The following is a 16,615-nucleotide window of genomic DNA, read 5'->3' as shown; positions in this document are numbered from 1 at the left end:
CTCCTGATGAAGAGATCTTATAGTGCATCAGTTGAACTGTGATTAATAACAACATTTACTGTATATTTATTCCAATCAGCCCCATCAAAGTGTTATTCGGACAGAGGGACAACATATCGGGGTTCTCAGAGTTTCACCATCTCTAATACACGCTGCTTGCGCTGGGACTCGCCTTTGCTAAAAAGCAGAGCATTTACTGCCTGGAGTGACAATGCCCATAGTCACGGACTGGGAAGCCACAATTACTGCAGGTAAGTGTTACCAGAACTATATTTCACTACCTTCTGTGCTACTGTTGGACCACATCGGCAAGGACACCAGCAGAAATTTGGCAATGCAAGTTGGTCTATCACAAAGATCTAGTGGTGTTGCTCACCTGTCTTATAGCATCAGGCCACCGGTAACTTGTAGTAAGACAGTCAAACAATGGTACACAGCCTTGAGAATATCAGCAGGCAAGGACATAGCAAGTGAAGTCCAAATTGCTGAGTCCGATGCAAGGCAATGGAAACAAGCAGCATCCTGACAGAAACGTGATCCAAAGCTAAGTCTTAAGGTGCCCACACACTAGAAAGATCTGCGATCTTAAGATGTGCGCATAAATTAGCCTTCAAATCTTTTCTGTCCTGGACTTCAGAGATTTCTGGACTTCAAAGATTTCAGGCAGGCGCACATCTTTATACAAAAAAAAGGGGGGAAGGGATAGTGGAGAAACAATGTGTGCACACTGCAGATAGCTTTATTTGGTGTCCAACTGATACTTAAACGTTTAAAATGTAGCTTTTATTATACACGATAATTAAAAAAAGAAGTGTACTGATTACACCTTCTTGTTAGAACGATAGTATAGAAGTGCAAAAAAGTTCAGAAAAGTTGTTAAAATAAAGGGGGATGTGGATGCTCTTCTGTGTCTGTGTCCCACTGACTCCTTGGTAGACTCTCCTTGTCACTTTGAGGAGAGGGTGCTGCTTTATATATGCTTATTTGCTCTTTCTCTGACCTTAGTGTATTAACTGTCTGTTCCTGCTATATTTCCTATTCCCAGCAGATTGCTTGGTACTATTGTGTAAGCAGTATCCTACTACAATGTTGCCTTTTTATCTTCAAGGCAACCTTGTTGAGGATAATTAGATACAGTTATGTTTCACTTTTGGTCTGATGTGAGCTATCTTTCTATTGTCCTCACCTTGCACTGTCTGTTCTTTTATTGCTGTCTTTTAGTGTATCGCAGCTTCTTTATTCTAGTACGGTAATTATACTGATTCTGGGATTAGAGCCTGCATGCTGCCCTCCTATTTAATAGTGTTTCAGCAATATTTATTATACTGGGTCACCTAACACATGATTTGCTGCTTCTAATACTGCTTTCACATTGCAGAAATGGGTAATGACACGGTATTCTTAAATGGGACTTTAAAAAGGGTCTGAGCCTTGAGACCTTTCACATTGCAGGTGAAAACCCTTTTAAAAATCATTTAATACCATTCAAAATTCAACCCGTTTAACCCCCAAGGGACACGTTTCAAGCCATTGAAATAGAGCCATTCAAACTGCCTAAAAAATGGCTTTAAAACGTGTAGGACTCTGCTTTTTAACCGTGTTGAAATACCGGTTATCTTTAACCGGTAAATCAACTTTGGCACTTTCACATTGCAGCCTTAAACGTTTTAAAATGGGAAAAAAACAGCAATATACCGGTTTAAAAGTGCAATGTGAAAGGGGTATTATTGTTTCACAGTTACTGTAGCTATCAATGTATGCTACTTAACTGTCCCACAGCAACGTCTCCGTAGTTATTAGGGAGAGTAGGTTGTTTTATTATTTATAAGATTTTTCTTAAGATCCCATGTGCGTTCCTATTGATCTTTTGTTAAATCTGATCTCTCATGCAGCATGTAAGATCAGAAGATTTAAAAAAAGATCCACGGGAGCGCGCATCCGACCGATATCTTCCGATTTCGACCGATTAAACAGTAAAATAGTTATCGGAAATCGGCCGATCTGTAAAAAATCTTTCTAGTGTGTGGGTACCTGTATAGTCAGTATACAACAATTGCTAGCAAGCAGAAAGGGAATTGCAATGCTGGGTCAGTGAGCTGGTCAGGCTGGTAAGCAGTAATCCAATATGGGAGCAGATAGCAGAGTAGCCCAAACAAAAGCCAAAGGTCAGAAGCTGATATCTCATTCTAATGTATGTATTGCTTGTACAGGAGCAGGATCAAACAACAATCACCTAGTATTGATTGCTAGTTAAAAATCTCTTTATCACGCCGTGATTTATTCAAGTGTACAGTGTAAATAAATGACTTTATGCTTGGGAAGAGTGGCAACATGCATCATAAGCACAATGCAATGCTTGATACATCTAACTCTATGTGTTAAGGCCCCCATACACTATCCGATTTTGGGCCGATTTAATCCGATTTCGGCACTTTGTGCCGATAATCGGGTGAAATCGGCCCAAAATCGCAGGTGTGTGATATCTGATCCGATCCGATGCGCGGTCCCGTGCGCATCGGACCGGATCAGGGAGGTCGGATGGTCAGTACATACGATCACGTCCGACCTCCCTGTATGCATATGCCTGCCCACCTGACAGGCATATGCATGCAGACACCGGGGGAGCAGTGGGGCGGGCAGCGGGTCCCTTAACGCCGGGGAGTGTTGAGCGAGAGAGCTCTCAGCCAATCAGAGAACGGCCGGTCATTTGACAGGTATTTTAAAAATCTAATAGCCGCCACTTCGCGTCCCGTCCCCGCTGCTGCTATTTGTTATCACATGCCCAGCCAGGTCAGCCAGCAGCACTCGCCGCACCCGGCACCACGTCCCCTCCCGACTCCCGCAGCGCTGCTGATATATATGAACATCACTGCCCGGCCAGGTCAGCACTCCCCGGCGCTCAGGGACCCGCTGCCCGCCCCACTGCTCCCCCTGATGAGAGCACCGCCGCCCCCTGCCCCTCACCGCCCGCGCCCGCCCCCTGCGCCCCGACATGTGATAAATCGCAAGCGATTTATCACATGTCAAATTTGGCTCATCAAGTGCCAAATTGTGCCCGGGCGGCTCACAGTAGAATTGGGTCCGACTTGTCTTAAGGACAAGTCGGCCTAATGTATGGGGGCCTTTAGGGGCTGTGGCCTCAATGACCAGTGCATGTGTAGATACTTCTACTAGCTAGAAGCCTACAGGAGGTAATAAACCAGAATCTGAGACTCCTCGCGCAGCCGATTTGTCTACATAAGTACTAAAAATGTTTGTATTAAAAAATCTCTAGTTGACTGTGGCACAACTAAAGTGCCAGGGGGTATAAGACAATCCTACTTCATGTTCTCGTAAACATTTCATCTATGTGACAATTTGAACACTTCTGAATACTAGTGCTGAATAACTACTGTCACATTAGCTTTCGGCAAAGCAGTGATAATGGTTCAATACATCATCTAGATCGGGTGTGGCCAAACATGTCCTTAAGATCTACCAACAATTCATATTTGTCAGGCAACCTGTGGATCTAAAGTAGGAGTGAATGCTGCATGTTTGAAAATGTGACAGTTAGTAATGACCACACCTGTGCACCAGCTAGGTCAGTGGTCAGGGAACTCGGTCCTCATTACCCCACACAGTGCATGTTTTGCTGGTAACCCAGCAGCAGTAGCGCACGCAGGGGGGGTTTCCGAGTACCCAGAAACCCCCCCAGGAGTCTAAGGGCCCTAATCTGAAAGCTGAGGGTCCCCTCTTTCCATGAGTACAAGAATTTTTAAAATTGGACCTTGGGAACCGGAGATATCTGACTTCAAAGAAGTGGTCCCCATCCAAGCCTTTTAATTGCTCTTCCCAGTCAGATATTTCAGGTTCTGTCTGAATTAGAGTTTATCTGAGGGTATATTACAAAAGCTGGGACTCTCCCCCTTTAATGGACACTAGAAGCTTGTCTCTCCTTTTCCCAGAACCAGAGATATCAGCCTTCCAGCAGCTGGTTACTGCTCCAGCTCCATACACCTGGTGTGTCGTTTTATATACTCGTTGGCAGATTGCTCTGCCTCCTGAAGTCTGATCTCCTAGTCCCCAATGCCATTTGGTAGATGGGATTCTCTAGTTTTTAATTACATTAAAATCTAAGAAATCTATTTCCGGGAACTGGAGATATCTGCAGTCAAGCAAGTTGTCCTCCCACCAGAAAATTATGATTAATAAGCCCACTCCACTATACACCCTTCCTCTGCGTATTAAACATCTTCTACCACCCCGGAAGTTATGTATCAGGGCCCCTTCATTCAGCCCAATGCCCCCTTCTCCCACCTCATTTCCCACCATCTGTGCAGTAAAGGATAATTAGTGAGAATTACTGATCCAGGCCCTACATGCTGAGCGGTTGATATAATACCCCCTACCACCCGCGGGACATCAAAGCATATACTGGGTCACCTAAGTGTCCATCTCCGTGCTTTGCTCCGCCCCTCTGGAAACCCCCTTCTGAAAATCCTGCGTTTGCCCCTGCCCAGCAGGTACACAGGTGCACTAATTACACAGACACATTTTATAAGGTCCGCAGGTGGAGTTAATTATTTCACTTGTGATTCTGTGAGGAGACCTGCAAAACATAGTGCATGTTTTGCATGTGCGTGGGGTAATGAGGACAGAGTTCCCTGACCAATGAGCTAGGTGATGTGGAAAACGCCAACTGTTGGTAGATTGCGAGGACCGGTTTGTCTATTCCTGATCTAGACAAATCTTTGTTAGCGATAATTACAACTAAACTGAAGCTGGAGGACCATAACTAATAGAAATCGTATAGATGCACAGATAGCGCCATCAATAAAACCACTGATTTGTGCAGCTGTTTCGGAGCAACACACATCACTGTGATTGTACCCTCCATGCTGACAGACAGCATTGTCTCTTATGCACTTTGCAGGAATCCAGATAATGATGTCCGTCCTTGGTGTCACGTTAGGAACGGGACAGAAACGGCCTGGGAATTTTGTGATGTCCCCCGATGCTGTAAGTGACAATGAACTGGGGAAGAGCCATTCTATCCAGAACTAATTGAATCTAGTATTGACATTTGCCTTGTGTTTCTTTTTGCCAGCCACCTGTGGCATTCGGAAGCCTGGAAGCCAGCCTCAACAACAGACACAATTAAAACCTCAGTTCCGGATCATTGGAGGCCATGGTGCACAGATAACCTCTCACCCATGGATGGCAGCCATCTTTATAAAAGGGCGACGTTCTGAGTTCTTTCTCTGTGGGGGGACACTCATAGATCGCTGCTGGGTGTTGACCGCAGCCCATTGCTTTATTGAGGAGTAAGTATTTTGTATTGATTGACAGGTGACAGCAGATGTCTGTATATCATGTCACACCCCTGACATATTTTATTTGCAGGGCCTCCCCTGAGAAGTTCAATGTGAAACTGGGCCGGACATTCCGAGTTGTGACTGGGGAAGAGGAACAAAGATTTGAAGTGGAAACAATTTACAGACATCCTCAGTTTGAAGAAAAGACCTATGATAATGACATTGGTGAGCAAATAGTGGCAGGACTCCAAGGGGTAAAATTACGAAAAACATCTAAAAATGAAAAGAGGTGATGTTGCCCATAGCAACCAATCAGATTCTGTCTAACATTTTCTAGGATGCAATAGAGAAAAAGATACCGACTCTCATTGGTTGCTATGAGCAACCACCTCTTTTCCTTTTCAGGAGTTTTAGTAAACCCCTAAAGGAGTTCAATTGGGTTAGCTGAAAAAAAAAACAGACTTTACCTATTCTATTGTGGCCGTTTTCTGATGCATTTTCCCTTCTGTTAGAAGTCAAAACTGCATTGGCGGCAAATTGTTGAAAACGGCCACAGTTTCGATTAAAACACGTGGACAGGCAAGTAACTCGCTGATCCACGTGTTTTTCAACTGCAACGTTTTTTTTCAACAGTTATAAAATTGGCACTTTCATTGAATAGGTCAAAAATGTAACTGAAAATTGTTGAAAAGTTGAGATTTTTTAACTACTAATTGAATAACCCCCTAAATGTACTAGGCAACATTTCAGTAATGCTGTTTATTTATACAATTTTTATGTTTTCCTACGCTCACTGAAATCGTCTGAGTACAGTTGCGTTTATCATTGCCTAGCCTTAGACACTTAACTGGTCACAAACGTCAGGAAATAAAACATTAGATGCTATGGACACAACTATATTTTGTTCATGGTCACCTCTACAAGGGTTTTTACATGTCCCCGATTGCTAAACTTACGCCTGAACTCCAGCCTTCGACAACCCCCTATAAACCTCTCAAAGATCTATGATTTAAGGATATCGGTGTTCAGTTAGAAGGAACCTATACAGTGTCTCAAACCCCTTTTACACCAAAAATCCCGGATCCGACCCAGCATTTGGAAGAAGGATCCAATCCGGGTTGGATCCGGGATTTACACCGTTTACAGTGCGGTGCCCACCCGCAGTATAGACGGAGGCGGCGCTTGGAGATTACATCATCCGTCCAGGAGGTGAATGGATGCTGCACACAGGCATCCATTCACCTCCTCCACTGCCAGAGTATAGCAGACAGCAGCGCAGGCTGTCTGTGCTCCCCCATCCAACCTGCGGACGCTGCGGTCACATCACCATTGATGTAAATGGGAGCCGGGTCGGACGGCCCGGCGTACCCATTTACACTGCCCTCTACCCAGGTCCTAGCCATGTTCTACCCAGGTCAGGACCTGGGTAGAAGTCCCGTGTAAAGGGACATGGCGTGTCCCATTTACACCGCCGCTGACCCGGGTCTGACCCGCCGAAGACGGCGGTGTAAAAGGGGAATCAGTCACATGGTTGCAAATCTCTACTCAGAACAGTTCCTATAATATTGCATTGCTCTTGGCTGTCATTGTACCATTAAGATCCGCTCCAACATCTTTCTCTTGCATCACAATTATTCATGTTTTACAGCTCTTCTGAAGCTGAAGACTCCTTCTGGGTCCTGTGCGATGGAGACAGACAGCGCCAGGCCTGCATGTATGCCAGAGAGAGGACAGACACTGCCAGACTGGACAGAGTGTGAGATATCTGGATACGGGAAGCTTGAGCAGTGTAAGAGAGCAATCTTTTATGTATTTTCATCATATTGTTTATACCAGTCCTTGTAACTGTGAATGCAAAAGCAAAAATTCCGGTGTTATTAGGAACGTTTACCTTGCAGAAAACCCCATGGCTGACACAGGCAAGAAAGTTACAGACCGTTAAAAACAAAATTACCTGATAGTAAGCAAAAACATAAATAAATGAAAAAACAACAACATATGGCTAATGCCGCCCATGCACACCATGCGTTTTGAACTAGATCACATCATATCTAGTTCAAAATGCATCCAATGCGCTAAAGCAGCAATACGATGCAATCTAGTTCAAAAAGTACCTGCAGCTTATACTTTTTGGACTGTATGATGTGATGTGCCCGAGAGATCGCATGGGCAGCCCAAAATGCACCGTGTATGGGCGGCATATTTCTGATATTACTAAATATTGTGTTTTAGGGTAGGTCATAGGTAGAAAATGGTGGGAACTGTTGACCATCTCCTAAGGAGTAAACTCAAATAAAGCAATCAGCCCTACAAACAACTGGAAGGAGGCGCTCCACAGGGATGTATCACTGGAGAAGGGAGGTGCTCAGCAGGGCTTTATCACCGGAGAATGGAGGCGCTCAGCGGGACTGTATCACCAGAGAAGGGAGATGCTTAGCAGGGCTGTACCACTGGATAAAGGAAGCGCTCAGCAGGGCTGTATCACCGGAGAAGGGAGGGGCTCAACAGGGCTGTATCACCGGAGAAGGGAGGCGCTCAGCTGAGCTGTTTCACTGGATAAGGGAGATGCTCAGCAGAGCTGTATCACCAAAGAAGGGAGATGCTCAGCAGGGCTATATCAATTGAGAAAGAAGCACTCAGCAGAGCTGTATCATCGGAGAAGGGAGACGCTCAGCAGAGCTGTATCATCGGAGAAGGGAGACGCTCAGCAGAGCTGTATCATCGGAGAAGGGAGACGCTCAGCAGGGCTGTATCACCGGAGAAGGGAGGGGCTCAGCAGAGCTGTATCACCGGATAAGGGAGATGCTCAGCAGAGCTGTATCACCGGATAAGTGAGATGCTCAGCAGGGCTGTATCACTGGCGAAAGGAAGCACTCAGCAGAGCTGTATCATCGGAGAAGGGAGACACTCAGCAGGGCTGTATCCCTGGAGAAGGGAGGTGCTCAGCAGGGATGTATCACCGGAGAAGGGATGTGCTCAGCAGGGCTGTATCACCGGATAAGGGAGATGCTCAGCAGGGCTGTATCACCGGATAAGGGAGATGCTCAGCAGGGCTGTATCACCAGAGAAGGGAGATGCTCAGCAGGGCTGTACCACCGAATAAAGGAGGCGCTCAGCAGGGCTGTACCACCGGATAAAGGAGGCGCTCAGCAGGGCTGTATCACCGGAGAAGGGAGGGGCTCAGCAGGGCTGTATCACCAAAGAAGGGAGATGCTCAGCAGGGCTATATCAATTGAGAAAGAAGCACTCAGCAGAGCTGTATCATCGGAGAAGGGAGACGCTCAGCAGAGCTGTATCATCGGAGAAGGGAGACGCTCAGCAGAGCTGTATCATCGGAGAAGGGAGACGCTCAGCAGGGCTGTATCACCGGAGAAGGGAGGGGCTCAGCAGAGCTGTATCACCGGATAAGTGAGATGCTCAGCAGGGCTGTATCACTGGCGAAAGGAAGCACTCAGCAGAGCTGTATCATCGGAGAAGGGAGACACTCAGCAGGGCTGTATCCCTGGAGAAGGGAGGTGCTCAGCAGGGATGTATCACCGGAGAAGGGAGGTGCTCAGCAGGGCTGTATCACCGGATAAGGGAGATGCTCAGCAGGGCTGTATCACCGGATAAGGGAGATGCTCAGCAGGGCTGTATCACCAGAGAAGGGAGATGCTCAGCAGGGCTGTACCACCGGATAAAGGAGGCGCTCAGCAGGGCTGTATCACCGGAGAAGGGAGGGGCTCAGCAGGGCTGTATCACCAGAGAAGGGAGGCGCTCATCAGAGCTGTATCACCGGAGAAGGGAGGCGCTCAGCAGAGCTGTATCACCGGATAAGGGAGATGCTCAGCAGGGCTGTATCACTGGCGAAAGGAAGCACTCAGCGGAGCTGTATCATCGGAGAAGGGAGACGCTCAGCAGGGCTGTATCACCGGAGAAGGGAGGCGCTCAGCAGGGCTGTATCACCGGATAAGGGAGATGCTCAGCAGGGCTGTATCACCAGAGAAGGGAGATGCTCAGCAGGGCTGTACCACTGGATAAAGGAGGCGCTCAGCAGGGCTGTATCACCAGAGAAGGAAGGGGCTCAGCAGGGCTGTATCACCGGAGAAGGGAGGGGTTCAGCAGGTCTGTATCACTGGAGAAGGGAGGCACTCAGCAGAGCTATTTCACCGGATAAGGGAGGCGCTCAGCAGAGCTGTATCACCGGATAAGGGAGATGCTCAGCAGAGCTGTATCATCGGAGAAGGGAGACGCTCAGCAGGGCTGTATCACCGAAGAAGGGAGGCGCTCAGCAGGGCTGTATCACCGGATACGGGAGATGCTCAGCAGGGCTGTATCACCGCATAAGGGAGATGCTCAACAGAGCTGTATCACCGGATAAGGGAGATGCTCAGCAGGGCTATATCACAAGAGAAGGGAGATGCTTAGCAGGACTGCATTTCCAAGCAGCTGCTGAAAACAGGATAGTTAGTCTTGTACAAAACCAAGAAATACTGAAGAAAGCAGCACTAAAGGGTGGTATTCATTGAATAATATAGTAATACATAAAGGCATAAAAGTGATACCCTTTTTACACCAAAAATCCCGGATCTGACCCAGCATTTGGAAGAAGGATCCAAGCTGGGTCGGATCCGGGATTTACTCCATTTACACTTCGGTGCCCACCCACAGTGTAGACGGAGGCGGTGCTTGGAGATTACATCATCTCCAAGCGCCGGGACCGCGGTGATCCCCGCCAGCACCAAGGTAAGCTGCTGGGCTACCCCCAGCCCCCGTGCACCCCCCAGGCCGTCGTCCGGGAGGTGAATGGATGCCGCACACAGGCATCCATTCACCTCCTCCGCTGCCGCCACTGCTGTCTGCAGAGTACAGCAGACAGCAGCGCAGGCTGTGTGTGCCCCCCCGTCCAACCTGTGGATGCTGCGGTCTGCAGGTTGGACGTCCCCCATTTATGTAAATGGGACCCGGCGTACCCATTTACAACGCCCTCTACCCAGGTCAGGACCTGGGTAGAAGTCCAGTGTAAAGGGACACAGCGTGACACCTTTACACCGCCTCTGACCCGGGGTTTTGAGGCGGTGTAAAAGGGGTATTAGTAACACTTTGGTAATTGCTCCTTCTTGGCTCAAATACACTACTCAGCAGCATGCACACCCTCTAGTGGTCACTGTGTTATCCCTCTACCAGCCACGCTGCTTAGCGAACCATCTAACGCCACCCGCTGGGCAAGCGAATGCCCGCCGCCAAGCGTACATTCACGTCACATTACAAATGGATGTTTAGCATAAACATCCATTCACAAAGGAGCATATGGGAAAAAAATATTTGATGGTCGTTGACCATCAAATGATTGTGCCACCATTTGCAAATATAAGTCAGTCTATACTGACTTATATTTGCGAGTGACAGGGACGCAGATGGGGCAGGCACTGACTATGTGACATGAGCCACCTGCAACCGGCAGGCATCAGCCTACCGTTTTTGTGGGAATGCTTAGGAAACACTGGGTGTCCCCATGCGCCAACCCCCTGTCTGCCTCCATCCCGCCCCCTCCACCTTTGTGAATGCCTCAACACCTGTGCAAGTCACTGAAGGCGTCCACACAGCGTCCATGTGCATGAGTATATACGGCGGTGCAGAGTGCAAACATTGGTCCCCGGTGCGAATATGCCGGGGACTGAGTGGTGCTGAATCGGGCCCCATTTGAGGTACAGAGTAGCTGGATGGACATTCCTCTGCCAGTTGATATTAATTATAATACTCCCTACTCCATGGGTAGTGGGAATTACTGTCTGGACTATATAGGAACAGACTTTATTTGTGCCACGGAACAGTTATTAGCAAAGTGCTACTAACTTTTATGGTTTTATGCATTTTTATAGGGTTAGGATCATTTGGTCTATAGCATGATGGTCGACATGGGAAAAGGTCGACATGGGAAAAGGTTGAAATGTCATTAGTTCGACAGGTCATTAGTTCGACAATGTCTAGGTCGACAGTCAAAAGGTCGACATGGGTTTTTTCACTGTTTTTTTTTTTTAACCTGAATGTCAACGCAGTCGACATTGACACAGTTTAAAGTGCTCCGCATCCCCTCGCTGCAGTCGCTATGCGTCGGGCACGGTGCCTCGCTACGCTCGGCACACTACTTTATTCTCCCACTATGCCCTAGTGGATGGTAGGGCATGAAATACCGCCTGTCAGCGCGTCGGCTCAAAAAACAGTGAAAAACCCCAAGTCGACCTTTTGACTGTCGACCTAGACACTGTCGACCTAGACACTGTCGAACTAATGACCTGTCAACCTAGAAACATGTCGACCTAATGACTGTCTACCATCATGCTGTAAACCAAATGACCGCATCCCATTTTTATATCATTCAGTGCGCACAGTTGATGATGTGATTTTATAATAAATGTTTTATTGTGAAGACAATCCAATAGTTTAGAATACTATCCGTACCGCTGCTTACTTCTGTATTTCAAAATAGTCCCACAGCTGTTAAATAAAACATGGTACAAGTCTTGTGTGATCAAGAGGGTCCCAGAGAATATATGGACCAATCATAGATCTGTATGCTAAGACAAGTGGTATGGCTACCCACCAATCAGCATTCTCCCAAAGCCTTCGTAAACCAATGCTGGATGTAATTATCACATGCATACGGTACAAGATGACAGCTTATTAGCTAAATAGGACACAGACTATTATTATATTATAATTACCCGGGCATATTGTTATAGATTTCACATTTGATACATCAAATCACGGTATACCCAGTATATGCACCCCCCAATTTATCCTCCTGTGGGAGCAGTTTGGGTATGCACCCCACCTTCCACAGTCTTAACTTTGAGAAGACAGGAGATCTTATGATATTATCATACATTAGTATATTGGACCTAGCATATATAACTCATATACAATGTATATAATGTTGGGGTATATGTAATAGTGTTTTATGGGCAGAGGAGAATAAGCAGATGGGAATCAGGGGGAGTGTTTGTACCATAGTCTCTTATTTCTGATTCTGTTGTCTTTAATGTTTATATGTCCTATATCTTACCTCACTGTCTTCTCTCCTCAGTTTCTCCATTCTTTTCTGAACAGCTTAAAGAAGGTCATGTAAGACTTTACCCTGACACCATGTGCACCCCCAAGCAGTTATCTGGGCGCACTGTCACTGCTAACATGCTGTGTGCGGGTGACACGCGGAACCAATACGATGCCTGCCAGGTGAGCACGTCTTACATCTCATACACAGCTGGACACAACACAGAGATATGGTGGTTTAGACAGTTGCCGTACAGTAAATGAATCATTCTGCCTATCCCTATGAAGGCAGATTTCCCCTATTGAGGCTCTGTTTCCTGATGACTGAACCCAATGATGGTAACAGAAGGTCTTCCCGGAAACACTATTCCATTAACGCTATGTAGAAGTGGGGATTGGTGGCTTAGACCATTGGTTCCCAACCCTGGTCCTCAAGTACCCCCAACAGTGCGCGTTTTCCAGGTCTCTACACAGAATCACAAGTGACATAATTAGCTCCACCTGTGAATCTTTTAAAATGTGTCTGAATAATGAGTGCACCTGCCGGGTGACCTGGAAAACGTGCACTGTTGGGGTTACTTGAGGACCAGGGTTGGGAACCACTGGCTTAGACTCACGTTACAGAAATCCAGGCTGAATCGCTGATCTGCCCCATTTTGTGGTATATAGAACTACCTGGTATATAAATGTTACCCGCACCTGTCTCATTGTTTTTAGAATGTATATTGTAATTCTATGGGACAGCAAATAATGGTATTCTCTATCTTCTTCCCTTGCAGGGTGACTCAGGGGGTCCTCTCGTTTGCCTCGTGAATGGACGCATGCACCTAATGGGCGTCATCAGCTGGGGCGATGGTTGTGGTCAGAAGGATAAGCCCGGTGTTTATACGCGGGTGACGCGCTACATAGACTGGATACAGGCAAATTCAGGCCTCCGGATGAACTGAGGCTACACCTAAATCACTATGGCATTGCTGGACATGTCAGACCAAAGGACGTATCTTGTCACTACCAAGGGAGAATGTATTTAAATTGTTTAATAGAAATATAGGATATTTATTACTTTTTATATCTGTCCTTACAAAGGCCAAAGAACAGCACTGCATCAGCCGCACCAGCTGGCATCAGAGGACTACTGAATCCAAATACCCATTGCTGGCAAAGTCGAGTTCTGTAAGGCAATAAAAGCTTTCCCTGCCTGTGGAATCATTATGGAAGGACTGGAAGAAACTCGTGCAAGGACAAAGTCTTTGGAATGTGCAGAAATGTTCCCATGGCAATAACGCATTTGTGTTTGTGTTAAAGCTTCATTTGTGGCACTTAAACCCAGCGGAATCTCCTTTCATCCAATGTATCACAGCCCTCAGTGCCAGCGCATCATGTGCCCACCAAGTGCCTATTATGGCAATGTTATAAAACTGCTTAAGGTTGTAGCTATTCAAATAACAAAGACAATGGTCTGGGGATGACACAAAAGGACAGATGGAGCTGAAGGGGGCAGAACATGGACAAATAAGCACTTAATATGATAAACACCAGAAGATGAGTAGATAGAGAACATTATATGGATGGAAACCACTGTACAGGATAGACACAAGGTGCTGAAATCAAGGGGAACACGAAGCAGAAGAATAACAGGAGAAGACAACAACAAGAATCAATGATAGATTACACTAAAGGGCTGCCGAGGTGGAAGAAGACCGGGGCAAAAGCTACAGGGGAGGACTGAGACCAGGAAATGAGAAAAGGCAAATGAAAGAAGAAGAAGCAACCAATGGAGATGCTAGACATGTGTGGACAACACTGGAGGACAGATACCTAGAGATGAGATAAGGGCATGGGCTTAAATCTATTGGGAAGTTTAGACAAAAAAGAAAAGGGGCCACCTAGCTCAGAGTATTGGCAGCACTGCGTTTTTACAACCACTGCTGGGAACATTCATCGGGAGAGACAAAGAGTCAGATGAACAGAAGTTGACAACAAAAAAACGCACGGTCAATGTGTTTGACCTGTTGTAACAGTAGATTAGCTGTATCAATGTATGGACAAGAAGATTTGTATACCTATACATCTGGAACATGTTTAGGTATATAATCACAAGGTGGAACGTGTGATGAATTTTTATTACTGAATCAGATTGATTTTGATGTATTACTTTACATAAACATGGCGTGTTACAATGTGGCTGATTCAGGATATTTATTACTTTTTATATCTGTCCCTACAAAGGCCAAAGAACAGCACTGCATCAGCCCCACCAGCTGGCATCAGAGGACTACTGAATTTAAATACCCATTGCTGGCAAACTAGAGTTCTGTAAGGGAATAAAAGCTTTCCTTGCCTGTGGAATCATTACGGAAGGACTGGAAGAAACTCGTGCAAGGACAAAGTCTTTGGAATGTGCAGAAATGTTCCCATGGCAATAACGCATTTGTGTTTGTGTTAAAGCTTCATTTGTTGAGTGGCACTTACATTGGATGAAAGGAGATTCGGCTGGGTGTATCACAGCCCTCAGTGCCAGCGCATCATATGCCCACCAAGTGCCTATTATGGCAATGTAATAAAACTGCTTAAGGTTGTAGCTATTCAAATAACAAAGACAATGGTCTGGGGATGACACAAAAGGACAGATGGAGCAGAAGGGGGCAGAACATGGACAAATAAGCACTTAATATGATAAACACCAGAAGATGAGCAGATAGAGAACATTATATGGATGGAAACCACTGTACAGGATAGACACAAGGTGCTGAAATCAAGGGGAACACGGAGCAGAAGAATAACAGGAGAAGACAACAACAAGGATCAATGATAGATTACACCTGGGGTAGCCAACCCTAGTCCTCGAGAGCTACCAACAGTGTATGTTTTGCAGGTCTCCTCACAGAATCACAAGTGAAGTAATTAGCTACATCTGTGTATCTTTTAAAATGTGTCAGTGATTAATGAGTGCAGCTGTGCAGCAGCTAGGTTGTCTGGAAAATGTGAACTGTTGGTAGCTCTCGAGGGCTAGGGTTGGCTACCACTGGATTACATTAAAGGGCTGTCGAGCTGGAAGAAGACCGGGGCAAAAGCTACAGGGGAGGACTGAGACCAGGAAATAAGAAAAGGCCAATGAAAGAAGAAGAAGCAACCAATGGAGATGGCTAGACATGTGTGGACAACACTGGAGGACAGATACCTAGAGATGAGATAAGGGCATGGGCTTAAATCTATTGGGAAGGTTAGATAAAAAAGAAAAGGGGCCACCCGGCTCAGAGTATTGGCAGCACAACGATTGGACAACCACTGCTGGGAACATTCATCAAGAGAGACAAAGAGCTGACAACACAAACAGTAGATTAGCTGTATCAATGTATGTACATGAAGATTTGTATACCTATACATCTGGAACATGTGTTTAGGTATATAATCACAAGGTGGAACGTGTGATGAATTTTATTACTGAATCAGATTGATTTCGATGTATTACTTTACATAAACATGGCGTGTTACAATGTGCCTGATTCAGATGTGGTTGGAGGTGCGAACACTGCTGCGTCCTTCAGATGTGGTTGGAGGTGCGAACACTGCTGCGTCCTTGGAAGTATGGTGATGCGGCAGGAGGCTTCTATCAGAAGCAGATGACTCCTGCTGCATTAGTGATCTAACTACCGTCCTAGGAGCCAGCATCACATCACTGACTTACCATCGGGCGGCTTGTGACCAGTAGCATCAGTGTGTAAATGACATCATCTGACGGACGCATAGACACGGAACTGCTCTCAGCGCCCTCTAATCTATGGTGACCCGTGTATGTGCCCCTCTAACCCCACCTGTGGAGGCCGCCACTACCCTCCTCCTGCCAAGCAGGCAGCAGCGGGCTTCCAATTACTGACCGGCTGCTGCCCTCCAGTATCGCAGGCACAAAAGGGGCCCTGAGCAGAGTACGGATGATCTGCACTTTGCTGCACAGGGCGCACATCTGAACTAGTCACAACATTAGCTGATATTGCAGTGGACGATGAATTTGATAACCAAACCAGTTAAACTGTTTTTAAAAGTAAAACTACTTAGTGTCGCTCTGATTTTTCCATGCATCATTTTTAAACCATGACATAAAATGTTGCATTTCCTAAACATGTCAGTACAATCACAAACCCTATCTCTCACAGCACTTAAGGCAATGGTCAAAATACTGCTAATGTCAGAAATACGCTGCACAGTAATCGCTTATTTCAAGGGAATAACTGACAGCGTATGTATCCTGGCTAGGGATGTGACAGCCTATACTGGCAACGAGGATG

At 46.3% G+C, this 16,615-nt stretch overlaps 1 protein-coding gene across 3 annotated transcripts in view; it reads left to right on the top strand.

Annotated features, from left to right (window-relative positions):
- The window catches only part of PLAT (plasminogen activator, tissue type), a 40,634-nt gene extending 24,806 nt beyond the window's left edge, over positions 1-15,828 (top strand). For all 3 annotated transcript variants that reach the window (XM_083184882.1, XM_083184884.1, XM_083184883.1), the window contains exons 9-15: positions 80-251; positions 4,916-5,001; positions 5,090-5,306; positions 5,386-5,522; positions 6,946-7,086; positions 12,364-12,512; positions 13,109-15,828. In XM_083184882.1, the coding sequence (XP_083041008.1) occupies positions 80-251; positions 4,916-5,001; positions 5,090-5,306; positions 5,386-5,522; positions 6,946-7,086; positions 12,364-12,512; positions 13,109-13,276 (1,070 nt within the window). In that variant the 3' untranslated portion in view covers positions 13,277-15,828. The remainder of the gene's footprint in view (positions 1-79; positions 252-4,915; positions 5,002-5,089; positions 5,307-5,385; positions 5,523-6,945; positions 7,087-12,363; positions 12,513-13,108) is intronic.
- Positions 15,829-16,615: the final 787 nt, after the last annotated feature.

Source organism: Crinia signifera, chromosome 4, assembly GCF_055691185.1.
Source record: "Crinia signifera chromosome 4, ASM5569118v1, whole genome shotgun sequence".
Taxonomy (NCBI): Eukaryota; Metazoa; Chordata; class Amphibia; order Anura; family Myobatrachidae; genus Crinia; species Crinia signifera.
Note: the sequence above shows the minus strand (reverse complement) of the source record. Positions and strands in the feature narration are given on the sequence as shown.